The sequence below is a fragment of the Xenopus laevis genome, chromosome 3L, assembly GCF_017654675.1.
Source record: "Xenopus laevis strain J_2021 chromosome 3L, Xenopus_laevis_v10.1, whole genome shotgun sequence".
Lineage (NCBI taxonomy): Eukaryota > Metazoa > Chordata > Amphibia > Anura > Pipidae > Xenopus > Xenopus laevis.
The window spans coordinates 4,378,162-4,392,375 of record NC_054375.1 but is presented as its reverse complement, the minus strand read 5'-3'; the positions used below and the strand labels follow the sequence as shown (position 1 = coordinate 4,392,375).

The following is a 14,214-nucleotide window of genomic DNA, read 5'->3' as shown; positions in this document are numbered from 1 at the left end:
TGTGATAATGACTTATTGCATGTTGCACAGATCAGTCAGCTAATTAATCTCATTAATTGATTACAGGGGGGTGGGGGAAGCTGTTTGATGCTCCGGTGCCTCTGATAATCAATAGTTTATCATGAATAATAAATGGTCATTCAATCTTAGCACTTGTTTCCCCTCTGTGTGTCCCCTGATGTTGCTTTTCCCGACATTTCTATCCTCTGTTCTGGGAAGCAAGGGCCAACTGTGAAATGTAAAACCTGCTCCCCCACAGGCAGGCACATGGGATACACTGCAGATATATAACATACAGTCATGTGAAAAAGTTTGGGAACCCCTCTCCGCCTGCATAATAATTTGCTCCACTTTCAACAACAAAAAAAGATAACAGTGGTATGTCTTTCATTTCCCAGGAACATCTGAGTACTGGGGTGTTTTCTGAACAAAGATTTTTAGTGAAACAGTATTCAGTATGAAATTAAATCAAATATGAAAAAGCAGCTGTGCAAAAATGTGGGTACCCTTGTAATTTTGTTAATTTGAATGCATGGAACTGAACTCAATACTAATTACTGCCAACACCAAATTGGTTGGATTAGCTCGTTAAGCCTTGAACTTCATAGGCAGGTGTGTCCAATCATGAGAAATGGTATTTAAGGTGACCAACTGCAAGTTGTGCTTCTGTTTGTCTCTTCTCTGAAGAGTAACAGCATGGGATCCTCAAAGCAACTCTCAGAAAACAAAGATTATTCAGTATCAGGGTTTAGGGAAAGGCTACTAAAAGCTATCTCAGAGGTTTAAACTGTCAGTTCCAACTGTAAGGAATGGAATGAGGAAATGGAAGGCCACAGGCACAGTTGCTGTAAAACCCAGGTCTGGCAGGTCAAGAAAAAAGGAGATTTTGTGTACTCACCGTTAAATCTCTTTCTCTCCAGTCGCTTGGGGGACACAGGAACAATGGGGTATAGCTAACACCACTAGGAGGCAGGACACAACAAAAAAACAGAACTAATCCCTCCTCCTCCTGCTATACCCCAGCTCCCAGGCGGAGCCAGTTCAGTGTGTACCAAAGTACGGAACAGGAGGTTACCAAAAAACATGAAGCCAGTAACTATATACATAAAAGATTTGCACTAGAGACCATGTCTGAAAGAACACGTGAAGGCCTCACCAGGGAGGGAAGTCCTGTGTCCCCCAAGCGACTGGAGAGAAAGAGATTGAACGGTGAGTACACAAAATCTCCTTTTCTCCTAGGTCTGCTTGGGGGACACAGGAACAATGGGGACATACCAAAGCTGTCCCAAAAATCACAGGTGGGAGGTAGAGGCCGACGTGGAACCAGCCACCGCGGCTTGCAGTACCTTCCTACCGAAGCGGGTGTCAGATGCCGCAAAGGTATCAAAGTGGTAGAATTTGGCAAAAGTATGGATAGAAGTCCAAGTGGCAGCCTTGCACAATTGTTCAGCTGAAGCCTGATTCCGGAAAGCCCAGGACGTACTCACACCTCTGGTGGAATGAGCCCTGATCCTAGCTGGGGGTCGTAGTCCCTGAGCCGTGTAGGCCCTCTGTATGGCCTGTGTAATCCAGCGGGAAATGGTCGCCTTAGAGGCAGGAAGACCCTGTCGCGTCCCGGAGGGAATGAGAAACAAGGAGTCCGATTTGCGGACATCCTCCACTCGATGAAGATAGTATTTGAGCGCCCGGACTGGATCCAGCGAATGGAGTGCCACTTCCTTAGGGTTAGCCGGGGAAGGGCAAAAGGTGGGAATGGTGATCTCCTGGTTGAGATGAAAGGAAGAAACCACCTTAGGAAGAAAGGAAGGAATGGTACGTAGAACCACCCTGTCCTCGTGAAAAATGAGGAAGGGAGATCTGCATGAAAGGGCAGACAGCTCAGATACTCGTCGAGCCGATGCGATGGCCACGAGAAAAGCTGTCTTCCACGTGAGCCATTGAAGAGAGATGGAAGACAGGGGCTCGAACGGAGGCCGTTGAAGAGAACGGAGAACCAGAGAGAGATCCCAGGGCGGAACGGGGGACCGAACGGGAGGCCGAACATGAGCAACTCCCTGCAGGAAGGTCTTGACATCAGCGTGGAAGGCAAGATGCCTCTGAAACAGGATAGACAAGGCCGAAACCTGGGATTTCAGAGAGCCCAAGGAGAACCCCATGGAAAGCCCTTCCTGAAGAAAAGCCAACACGTTGGCGACGGAAAAGCGAAGGAATTCCGCTCCCTGAGCCAGGCACCACTGTTGATAAGTGGACCAGACCCGGTGGTAAGTCCTGGCGGAGACAGGCTTGCGAGCAGCTCTCATGGTCAGGATAACGTCGTCGGAAAAACCCTTTCTCTTTAGGATAGCAGTTTCAAGAGCCACGCCGTCAATTGGAGTTTGACGGGGCTTGGGTGAAGAATTGGTCCCTGATGAAGAAGGTCTGGGATGGCGGGAAGAGGCCACGGCTCGTCGACAGATAGGTTTATGAGGTCCGAGAACCAAGTGCGCCGAGGCCAATTGGGGGCGATGAGGATGAGAGCTGTGTGCTCCCTCTGTAACTTCTTTATGGTTCTGGGAAGAAGGGGCAGAGGGGGAAGGCGTAGGCGAGACGAAAGTCCCAAGGAGCCGTCAGGGCATCCGCCGCTAGGGCCAGTGGATCCTTGCACCGCGCGAAGAAGAGAGGCACCTTGCGGTTGTGGCGAGAGGCCATGAGGTCGACCTCTGGAGTGCCCCACCTCTGGGATATTTGCAGGAAAACGCCGAAGCAGGAACAGCTGGAGCCCCTTGGTTTTCTAGACTTACCTGAGGTCTGGGTACCGGATTTTCCGGAGCAGGCTCAGGTGGCATGCACGTGGAGCAGAGAGGTTCCTTGTTACCAAGTGGTAATCGTTTGCGGCATTTGGCACAGGCTAAAAAGGTCACTTTAGCAGTTACAGCCGTCCGTGGAAAAAGGTTGTCACTGGAACCCTCAGACATGATGCTAGGATAAAGAATTCAGAAGTTAAGTCAAGGAAAAAACTGTTCCTGAAAAAACACTGAGTCTGCAAGGGAGCAGGGGTTAATCCCACTAGCTAGATGTCCCAGGAGTAGGGTGGAGGACCCTAAACACTAAACCCCCTAATGAATACAGGTTACCCCTGAACCAGGCCGTGTGGAAGGTAAGGCAGTGCAGAGGTTAAAGGTAATAGCCCAGCAGAGAAGTGAGGGGGGGGCCGTGTGGCAGGGAGACCCGTGTGCTCTGAAGGAGAGATGCCAGGGAACTGCTCCGTGTGGGAAGAGGTGCGCAGTATGTCCCACACTAGAAAGGGCGCGAAGCAACAGAGACCGCCTTCCCAGCGTGACGCGCTATGCGCGCGCACTTCCGGTTTGAGGAACTGCTGGGCGGAAGTGGAGGAAGCGCCATGCGGCGCAAACTAACTGAAGGCGCGCTGCGCGCCTTGAGACAAGTCCCTTACCGATCCGAATGCGTCTGGCAGAGGGGCTGTGAGAAGCGCCAAGGCAGAGGGGAAGAGCTGCATGAGCACAGCAGACCCCAAATGCCTGCGCATAATGGGAGGTAGTACTCAGGCACAACAGAGAGTCACCTATCCCAGCATAGTTGCATCCCACCATGGAAGAAACAGGGCAAGGTAAAACAAACAGATGCTTACCTGCCCAGTTCTGTGTAGTCTGCCGGCCAGACGGTTCATCCCCACATTAGTGTAAGGGGGAATAAAAACCTGGGTCTGGGTGGTCAGTGCCAGGGCACAATAGACCCCGGAGACATCCAGTTGGAGGAGGTAATGAAGGCAAAACACGCAGTGTGGAAGCCCATTCCATCCTCAGATAGTGATAAAACTAATAGAAAACAAAGAAACAAATAAAAATGGAAAATAAAAAATAAAAACTAACTCCTGAAGGAGCCTATGTCCTAACCTCCTGAGGACACAACTAAAACTGAACTGGCTCCGCCTGGGAGCTGGGGTATAGCAGGAGGAGGAGGGATTAGTTCTGTTTTTTTGTTGTGTCCTGCCTCCTAGTGGTGTTAGCTATACCCCATTGTTCCTGTGTCCCCCAAGCAGACCTAGGAGAAATACAGGAGCGGCATATGCGGAGGTTTGTGAGAATGTTACAGACAACCCAAAGATCATCTCCAAAGACCTGCAAGAACATCTTGCTGCAGATGCAGGTGTATCTGTACATCGTTCTACAATTCAGCACATGTGTATGGCAGGGGGATGAGAAGCCCTTTCTGCACTCACACAAACACACTCGCTTGTTGTATGGAAATTAGACAAGTCACAGTCATTTTGGAACTAAGTGCTTTGGACGGATGAGACACAAATTTAGTTATTTTCTCATAACAAACATGGCGGAAGAAGAACACGGCATTCCAAGAAAAACACCCGCTACAGACTGTCGAATTTGGTGGAGGTCCCATCATGCTGTGGGGCTGTGTGGCTAGTTCAGGGGCTGTGTGGCTAGTTCAGGGGCTGTGTGGCTAGTTCAGGGGCTGTGTGGCTAGTTCAGGGGCTGTGTGGCTAGTTCAGGGACTACTGGGGCCCTTGTTAAAGTCCAGGGTCGGATGAATTCAACCCAATATCAACAAATTCTTCAGGATAATGTTCAAGCATCAGTCACAAAGTTGAAATTCCGCTGCAGGGGTCGGATATTCCAACAAGACAATGACCCTAAACTCACTTGGAAATCTACAAAGACATTTATGCAGAGGGACAAGTACAATATTCTGGAGTCCCCCGACTTGAATATCATGGAAAATCTATGGGATGATTTGAAGCAGACTGTCCATGCTCGGCAGCCATCAAATTTAACTGAACTGGAGAGATTTTGTATGGACCAATGGTCAGAAATAGCCACATCCAGAATCCAGACACTCATCAAAGTCTATAGGAGGCGTCTAGAGGCTGTTACATTTGTAACTAAGTATTCATGTCATATCTCTGTTGGGGTGCCCAAATTTATGCACCTGTCTCATTTAGTTATGATGCATATTGTATATTTTCTGTTAATCCAATAAACTTTATGTCACTGCTGAAATACTACTGTTTCCATACGGCATGTTATATATTAAAAGAAAGTTGCTCAGCCAATGAGAAAGAAAACTCAGAAGAACTTGGAGGGGTTCCCAAACTTTTTCATATGACTGTATAAGTACGGGATGTGTCTCTGGCATGCGAATACTAATGAATTACTGGTCCTTTAATAAAGAATTTCTCCTGTCTGATCCAGCAGAAACACTTCTCCGAGGAATCGGAAAGCTCAGGTGATGATGATGATGATGAGGAGGAGGAGCGGCAGGAACCCATTCGTAACCTTAAAGAGGAACACAGTGGGAGAAGATTGCCCTGTGATCCTAATTTCCAATGGTCTGATGACGATTCTCCCCAGAAAAGGTAAGAGATCTTCTCTTTGGTGTGATAGGAACTGCTGGGAGTTGTAGTCGAACCTTAGTTGTTAATTGGTCTCTCTCCTTTATTAGTGAATGTCCTACCTCGACCAGCATGGAGCAAGAAGTTGTACAAGGAATGCTCTCCATGTCTGCATTGCACTACCCCACCGCAAAGAGCACAGACTGCAAGACTAGGGGGGGTTACCCCCAACTGCACATCAACGTCTCCCAGGGAAACAGTGAGAAGCATCTGGATTCCCACAGCCCGAAAGCAGCAAGTGGTAAGAATTCTGGTTGCTAGGGTCTAAATTGCCCTAGTAACCATGCATCAATTTGAATAAGAGACTGGAATATGAATAGGAGAGGCCTGAATAGAAAGACGAGTAATAAAAAGTAACAATAAAACTGTTATGCCTTATGGAGCATTTGTTTTTCAGATGGGGGTCAGTGACCCCTATTTGAAAGCTGGAAAGAGTCTATCTATATCTATAACACTTAAATAATGACGACCAATTGAATAGTTGCTTCGCTTTGGCCATTGTATAACCTACTAAAGTCATTTTCGATGAAGAATAGCCGGTTAACGGTGTTGTACATTCGACTTGATCAGGTCCCCACGTGAAAGACGAAGAACTGTCCCCTCTGGACTGGATGCGGCAACCGGATGCTTCCTGCAGAACAAGCCCTCAGGTGAGTGAATTCATCTGTACAGCTTAAAGGAGAAGGAAAGGCTAAAAGTAAGTAAGCTTTATCTGAAAGGTCTATATAAATACACCAGTAACCCCTCAAAGTAATGCTGCTCTGAGTCCTCTGTCTAAAGAAAAACCACATTTCTTTCCTTCTATTGTGTACTCATGGGCTTCTGTATCAGACTAACTGTTTTCAGCCTCCAGGGCTAGGGCTTGAGCATGCTCAGTTTGCTCCTCTCTCCCTCCCTGCTGTAATCTGAGCTCAGAGCTATGAGTGAGCAGGGAGAGACTCAGGCAGGACGTGATATCACAACAAGCTAATATGGCAGCTGCTATCCTAAACAAACAGAGAGAGCTTCTAGAGTTGTTACTGCAGAATAAATATAGCATTCAGCACTATTGTGGCTAATCTATTGGCAACAAAATGCCTCCTTATCTTACCTTCTCCTTTAACATTAAGAAGCCCCCCATGGTATGTGAGGTAGGTAGTTTGAGTTCAGGTGGGAGAGGGGTGGGGGATACAGTAGGCACAGTGAGTTCCCAGTCTATATGGGGAGAGGGAGGAGCTACATTATATAGTGAATAAAGTACCCCTTCTTGTAAAATATATAGTGAATAGAGAACCCCCTCTTGTAAAATATAAGGATATTATAAGTTACCGAGGAGTTTCATGACCATATAAAAGTACGAGGCCGAAGGCCAAGTGTTTTTATACAGGTCATGGAACTCCGAGGTAACTTCTAATATCCTCATATTTTACAACTGGGGGTACTTTATTTATTATAATACACAAGTTTTAGTGAGTCATGTGACAGAAATGACATCAGAACTCACCGTTTATAACTGATGACATCACTACTCACCGTTTATAAGGATATAATTTACAGGATATTCATGTCTTTTGTGTATTATAAGGATATTATAAGTTACCGAGGAGTTTCATGACCATATAAAAGTACGAGTCCGAAGGCTTTTATACAGGTCATGGAACTCTGAGGTAACTTCTAATATCCTCATATATTGCAATTGGGGGTACTTTATTTATTATAATACACAAATTTCAGTGACTTGTGTGACAGAAATGACATCAGAACTCACAGTTTATAAGGATATAATTTACAAGATATTCATGGCTTTTGTGTATTATATAGTGAATAAAGTACCCCCTCTTGTAAAATATAAGGATATTATAAGTTACCGAGGAGTTTCATGACCATATAAAAGTACGAGGCCGAAGGCCGAGTGTTTTTATACAGGTCATGGAACTCCGAGGTAACTTATAGTATCCTCATATTTTACAACTGGGGGTACTTTATTTATTATAATACACACATTTTAGTGAGTCATGTGATAGAAATGACATCAGAACTCACCGTTTATAAGGATATAATTTACAAGATATTCATGGCTTTTGTGTATTATATATAATATAAATCATTCTGTATCAGGATTCACACAACCTTCCGAAATCTTTGCGGAGAGAACTTGCGCACGAGGACTACGAGAAGTCGCCGAAGGACCAGCGCTACTTAGAGATCGGCTGCTGGGACTCCGCGGATAAATACGAGTCGAGCTCGAGTTCCGGCGAATGTCACCTGAGCGACGGCAGCCTCAGTCCTACGATGATCTACGGGGACCCCTCGACGGCCCTGCCCTTGCACCCCACAAAGAGACCCGCCTCCAACCCTCCTCCTATCAGCAACCAGGCAACTAAAGGTATGTGGGTGTGGCTGGGGTGCTGCCATATATATATATATATATATACACAGTACAGTTATATTATAATTATTATTGTTATATTATAATTGTTGTTATTATTATGTATAAAATCGAATTTTCCTCTTCTTACCCGCCATAGGCAAACGGCCAAAGAAGGGCATGGCGACGGCGAAGCAACGCCTCGGCAAAATCTTGAAGCTCAACCGCAATGGCCACGCCCGCTTCTTTGTCTAACACCCAGCCCCCGCATATTCCCGCGCATAACAGTATTGGGGCGACCCGAGGCCTGGAGCTTCTTCCCGTCGCCCGACTCCGCTGAACTGAAACACTCACCCCACCAAGCGCCGCCGCAAGAACAAAGATGTCCGCTCTTACACTGTGCCACGCCCACTCAGCAATAACCAGAGGACTCTGGATTCAGGTTTCTGGTTTTCGGGGAGGGGGGCGCCCCATTGACTCCGATGGCTCCATCAGCAGGGGCGGGGGAGGACTATGGTCTTCAATAATTTATTAGTCAGATTTCTAATTTTTTTTTTTAAATATTTATTTAAAATTTTTTTGTTTGGTTTTTTTTTTTTTTAGATTTTAAGCAATGTGAAAGTTTTTATTTTATTTAGTTGGGGGTTTTAATATCTTATGTGCGTGGTGTGAGGCAAAACCACAGACGTGAAGAAAGAGGGGGGTACCATTTAACTTTTTAATTCAGGTTGTAGTCTTAAACAGGGATTTAATGTGTTTTTTTTGTAATTATTTTTAAATTAATACGAAATCCATATTTTTATTTTTGCTATCGTTGATGGGTTTTTGTTTTTTTGTGCTGATTTAATTTGATTCTTGATAAGCTGTCGGCTCGGTGGCAGCCGGGTGTTGGTCAACACTGTATTCTGGTTTATTATAGGGGAGGGCGGGGCTTAACGGACGCCACGTAGATCTTCCTGGAAGACGCAAGGGCTACGCCATCTTGCCACGGGTTTCTTTTATTACCATTTGGCATAAGGATTTGTGAGTTTTTTTGGGGAGCATTGCAGGTTCTATGATTTGTGTTGGTGCTATGAAACAAAGGGGAAGTTGAACACAATTCGCGATTTTAAAACTCGTCTCCAAAGAGAAGAAACGACGATACACTAACGACTTTAAAGGCTTCGTTTATATAAATGTATCTTTTTTTTCTTTTTGGAAAAGCTTTAAAGACGCAGCAGCCTTTTTTTTTTTCTTTTTATACCAACTAACGAGGATCTCAGGGTAATTAATTGGGAGCATGGCGGAACGGAGCCATTTGTGTGTTTATATTATTATTATTACATAGGATACCTGCAGTCCTATCACAACGACCCATCATTCTTCCATCCAGCTCGCGGCTCAAACAAGAAAAACGGGGCGACGCCCACCAGATTTTGAGCCTTTTTCTCACCATTTCTCTCTCTTGTATTTTTTATTTGTTAATTAATTTCCATGTTTTGTTGTTTCCCTTTTATTTCTGTACGTGTGTGTGCCCACTCAGTCACACATCTCTGTGCCAGTTTCTGCCAGTTGAAACACATGCCAGTTTCGATTCCCCTTGTACATAAAGCTGATTTTAGATTTTTTTGTATTTTCTGTAATATAAAATTAAATATTTAACGCACTCCCTCCCCCTTTAATGTAAGCGCATGTTTTGATTGCTATTATTATTTTTTTGTCCATTGATTCATTTTGTTGGTGCCGACTGTACTTTTAATCCCGCCGGGCCTGCGGGGAGTTTGTGAAGAAGCAGGTAAGAGATTATGGGGATGATTTAGAAGGTTTGTGGCAGTTAATTGTTGGTTACCCCCCCCCAAGCATGCCATTGGCCCACATTCAGCTATGGTTGGTGGCACCAAAACCTCACCCAATCACCTTTGCTACAGCGACCCCCTGTTTTAAGCGAGTCCAGTCTACCTCAAAAACTTGCAGATACAGAGCAGGAAATATAAAGACTCTCTATAACAGTGCCCCACCCCTCTGGCCAATGGAAAGAGAGCAGGCAGTACAGAGAATGAGAACTCTATACTTTTGGCTCCACCTCTCTTATTGGCCATGGGAAAGACAGCAGCCCAGGAGCAGGAAGCCTATGGAAAGAGAGCAGCCAAGAGCAGATAGTACAGATTAGTTTTGTATCTGGTTACTTACTGGGAGGAGAATGGATTTGCTTTTCACGTGTCCCTGTGGCGGCTTTAATGCTGTTGGAAGCTTATTGTATCCCCCGTCAATTTACCCTTTAAGCTGGGAGTTGCATGTTTTTGGGTTCCCAATATCACAGTGTTTGATTCCCAATCTATATATTTGAATAATGTTCCAAGGGGAACCATTGAGAGGACATTAAGGCAACCACACCCTTTTAACAGGGGCGACCCCTAAGCTTAGCTTCTCGGTAGCAGCCCAGAGCCCACTGAGCATGTGCAGTGCCACTGACTCGCACATCAAGATCCAAGATGGGGAGCTGCTGGGGCCAACTAAAGTCATGGATCATTACTGTTATAGTACAGTTCACATTTAGAAGCACACACCACAAGCCAAGCGTAGTTGTATATCCTTGATTCACGTTGGTGCTCCGTCACTGGCAACCACAAAATAGATTCAAATATAGAATATGCGAATCAAGAAGCAAAGGGCAGAATACCTGCTAATTAGTGTTTATTGTGCAGGTATTCTGCCTTTTGCTTCTTGAGTCACATATTCTATATTTGTTCTAGTACAGTATATAAAATACAGCATTTCTAGCAATGTTCTTTTTTTTTTAAGCTTTAGTTCTCCTTTAAATATTATCATTTATAACCCTCTTAAAGCATCAGTATTTAGCGCAGGGCACGTGTTTCACCAACTCTTTTCCAGGCTGGGACCTTAAATTCTGCATTTCTAGGATATAAATGACTCCCACTTCAGGGGAACCCCTTGCACCCGTTTTTATGGCGGCACAGGGAGATTATTTTTATTTTAATGCTTAACTGGACATTAAGCTTCAAGGCTGTTACCTCAGATCAATGAACTTATGCAATTTGTGTGTTCGCTCCTATTGTGCACCAGGAATCCTTCAACTTTTGTAGCTTTTGGTACTTGTTCAGGACAGAGCGACGTGAATAAAATATTCGGATGTACAAAATACCAAAGTACCCCGACAACCCGACGCCAGCTCCTGATTGGCTGTGGTTGGGATTAATTAATGTGAACTGATGAATAGTGCTTATGTATGGTGGGGGTTGGTTGAATCCGTGTACCATGGTTTGGGATGGGGTTGTTTATACAGGTGCACTATTGTACTTAATTTGCTGCCACAGAACTGCAGTGTTATTCTGCTTTTGAGAGAGTATTATGCATGCAGACCCTACTTTAATTAAAAGTGTGGACATTCAATTGGTTGTTTCCCGGCACAGATATTGGCCCTTTTCTATAAGGAGCAAGGCCCAAACCTGACTGACTTCTACTTTTTTGGGCATAGGCTTTGTGGGATGTAGGTTTCCCCACTAGGAGGCAGAACACGATAAAGATTCACTATAGGCCAAAGCCGTACCCCTCTCTCCCCGGGCTTAACCTCCAGTGGGTCATCGTTGAACTCTGGGCTTGGACTAGATAATAAAATTCCCAGCCTATAACTGCATACTGGGCAGCCAATCAGAATATTCTAAAAGGCTAGAGGAAACCGCTAGCTGGAATATTAGCCAATCACAGCATGAGTATCTTCCCAGGGCTATGGAAACAGCCAATCAGAGTGGAGTTTGACTGTTATTTATACGGAGTGACAGGCAGGGGATGGTAACTAAATGGGACTTCACTTGAACATAGCGGTGCCACCTTTGCTAGAATTATATATAATTATATATATTTTTTCTGCATTTTTAATAACATTGACTTTAAGCAGCATTTTTACTGACCAGGTGGCGCCCCTACTACTTGCGCTCCCCCCACTTTCTATGATTTTGTGTAAAGTGTAAATATGGAGATTGTACAGAAGCTTCTGGAACAAGATCTTTTCATCATTTCGCTCCTTTGTATGTGGGGGTTTGGCCCTCGTCAGGCCCCTGGGTCAACAGAACTGTACTAAAAGTGCTATCAAATGTATTCTCTCTTTTTCACCTTTTTTTTTCTAAATAAATGTGGGATTTAAATGCTATTTTTTTCTGATCAAACTCTTTGAAGGGATTTACTTGCCCTTTACCTATAAGCACAGGGTAAAACTTACTGCCCTTCTACTGAGTTTAAATGAAATCTTCTCTATTCACTCCCATGAAACTGTGCCCCCCAGTGGCCACATTAGGATCAGCACACGCCTTCCATTCTTCTGAAGATCCGTAATCGACTGCCCCTTTAATACAATGCTAAGTGGGTACAGCTCTGAGCAAACTCATGGGAAATATTGTGTAAAATAGGATTGAGGGGATCATCATGTGACTGTCTCTACTTCCTGTCTGGCAAAAGAGCGGCAGTCCTGCCTTGCTTTATGGCAGGGATTGTAGTCATTTAAAGAGACAAGGGTAACAGACTCTCTGGGAATCTCCTGGGGTATCACTTCCATCAGACCATCTGGATATTGGGAATAAAAGCAAAGCACCAATCAGCAGAGTGTGTGGCCATAGTGCCCGGGCAGTCTAAGCAAATCGTTCTCGTTGTCAACCCTAAATTATACTGTACCCCCTGAACAAGCAAATTAAAATTACGCAGTCTACGAACAGGAAGTTAAAAAAAAAAAAGCAGAAACAGGAACAAGCAAAGGCCGATACCCATCGGTTTATTTCCCCTTTGCCATTGGGAATTACTTTATGTTTTTGGGGCAAAGAAGATTGGGGTAGGTGGAGCCAAACAATAAAATCCCAAATCTGATGCCTTTGGCCTTTATCTAAGAACCTGTCTAAATTGAAGCCACGTGTATTCCTGCATAGTGCAACTCCGGAGAGACCAGGGCCATAGAATAAAGAAAACCTCAACCTCTATGTTCAGTATTTACCTTAATGGATAGCTGGGAAGGATGATTGAGTAACATTAAAGGGGAAGTACACCCAAACATACAATCCAATGTACATATATTATTTTTTTTCATATATGTAAATAAATGATTTTATGTGCAAATGTAATTTCAATTGAAAGCATCTGCTGTTTTTAATCTTGACACTGGCAGTTCTGACTCCTGAAAGTATGTAACAGAAGTAGGTGCTGATCCCAGTTAAGGGTAATAAAAAAAAACCCCGTAAACTTCAAGTAGAAGTATTTGCCATTAGCTGCACAACGTATAAGAAAATTGATTCCCCTCTAGTGCCCCCTTGACTTCTGACATTGTATAAATTAAAGGGAAAGTCCAGAAACCAACATCAGAAACAAATGAGCCCCGCACAGTCCATACTCTGCTGCCTCCTAGTGGTGAACTCAAAGAAGTGTTTTAGATTCAAGACCTTCAAAGTAAGTTCTTGGAGTCTTAATAGACAGGGGCCTTGAATATCCTGGTAAAATGTATCTGTATAAACGTGGCTTAGTGATGTCATCAGTGGTAATAAATGACATCACTGAGACTTGTGTATTATAAAAGTAATGTACCCCCTGCTTTAAAATGTGACGGTGCTCGAGGCCCATGACCTATATAAAACTTGGTTATAGAGCTCCTTCAGCCAAGGCTGTACTTCCCACAATGCCTTGGGATAAGAAGATTGAAAGCAGTGCGCAAAGCATTATGGGAAATGGAGCAGAGCTGGTCTGTGTAGTCAGGACCCACAGTGCAGAGAATAGCAAATTACTTAATACCAATAATGGCAATTTTGTGTTGTGTTTTTAGGAAGGGGAATCAAATTGTCCCTGTACCTGCAAGAGCCAGACGCTGTCCAGATAAAACAAAGGATCATTGGGGTTGGACTTGTTACTCAAAATGGAAAGCGCTTCTGTTATCTGGGCGCTGCTTTATTCACATTTCTCTCTTGCTAAAGTCCATAGATACATATGTTTATAGATTATTAGCTGCAGTACCACTGTTGCCCATTGGGGTGCAATAGAGCAGCAGAGTCTGGTGAGGAGCACCCAAGTGCAATGTCCCAAGAGGGCTGCGGCCCACCATGTTTTTTTTCCCCAGTGTCCCAGTCCAACCCTGATTGTTTGGGTTGTACACTTGGGTTGCAAATGCAGCCACACACTGATCACTATGTCTGCTTCACTTGGTCCACACAATCACCTAAACTGGAATCTCTTTGTCTCAATCTCCCCCCCCCCAGATAATTTCGTCCATGCTGACCTGCACCCTGGAAATATCCTGGTGCTAGAGGTTCACCAGGTAAGTGTGCAAGGCTTGTGTCACACCTTTATCAGGTTCTACTGCACCAGAACATCATTGCCAATGTCTTGGGAATATCTCACTGTGATTGGCTGTTTCAGAACCAAGGTGAAAGCAACCAATCACACTCACATTGTTGGGTTACTCCATGAACAAGAAGGGAAGCTTTTTGCT

General features: G+C 44.6%; 1 protein-coding gene across 2 annotated transcripts in view; it reads left to right on the top strand.

Moving 5' to 3' along the window:
* Nucleotides 1-9,400, top strand: part of LOC108710732 (lysine-specific demethylase 7A) — a 51,816-nt gene extending 42,416 nt beyond the window's left edge. Inside the window, exons 16-20 of one of the 2 annotated variants that reach the window (XM_018251891.2) lie at nt 5,211-5,371; nt 5,458-5,648; nt 5,978-6,057; nt 7,505-7,772; nt 7,915-9,400. In XM_018251891.2, coding sequence (XP_018107380.2) covers nt 5,211-5,371; nt 5,458-5,648; nt 5,978-6,057; nt 7,505-7,772; nt 7,915-8,009 — 795 coding nt within the window. In that variant the 3' untranslated portion in view covers nt 8,010-9,400. Of the gene's footprint in view, nt 1-5,207; nt 5,372-5,457; nt 5,649-5,977; nt 6,058-7,504; nt 7,773-7,914 lie in introns of both variants that reach the window. The other variant, XM_018251890.2, reaches the window with a different exon arrangement.
* The last annotated feature ends 4,814 nt before the right edge of the window (nt 9,401-14,214 follow it).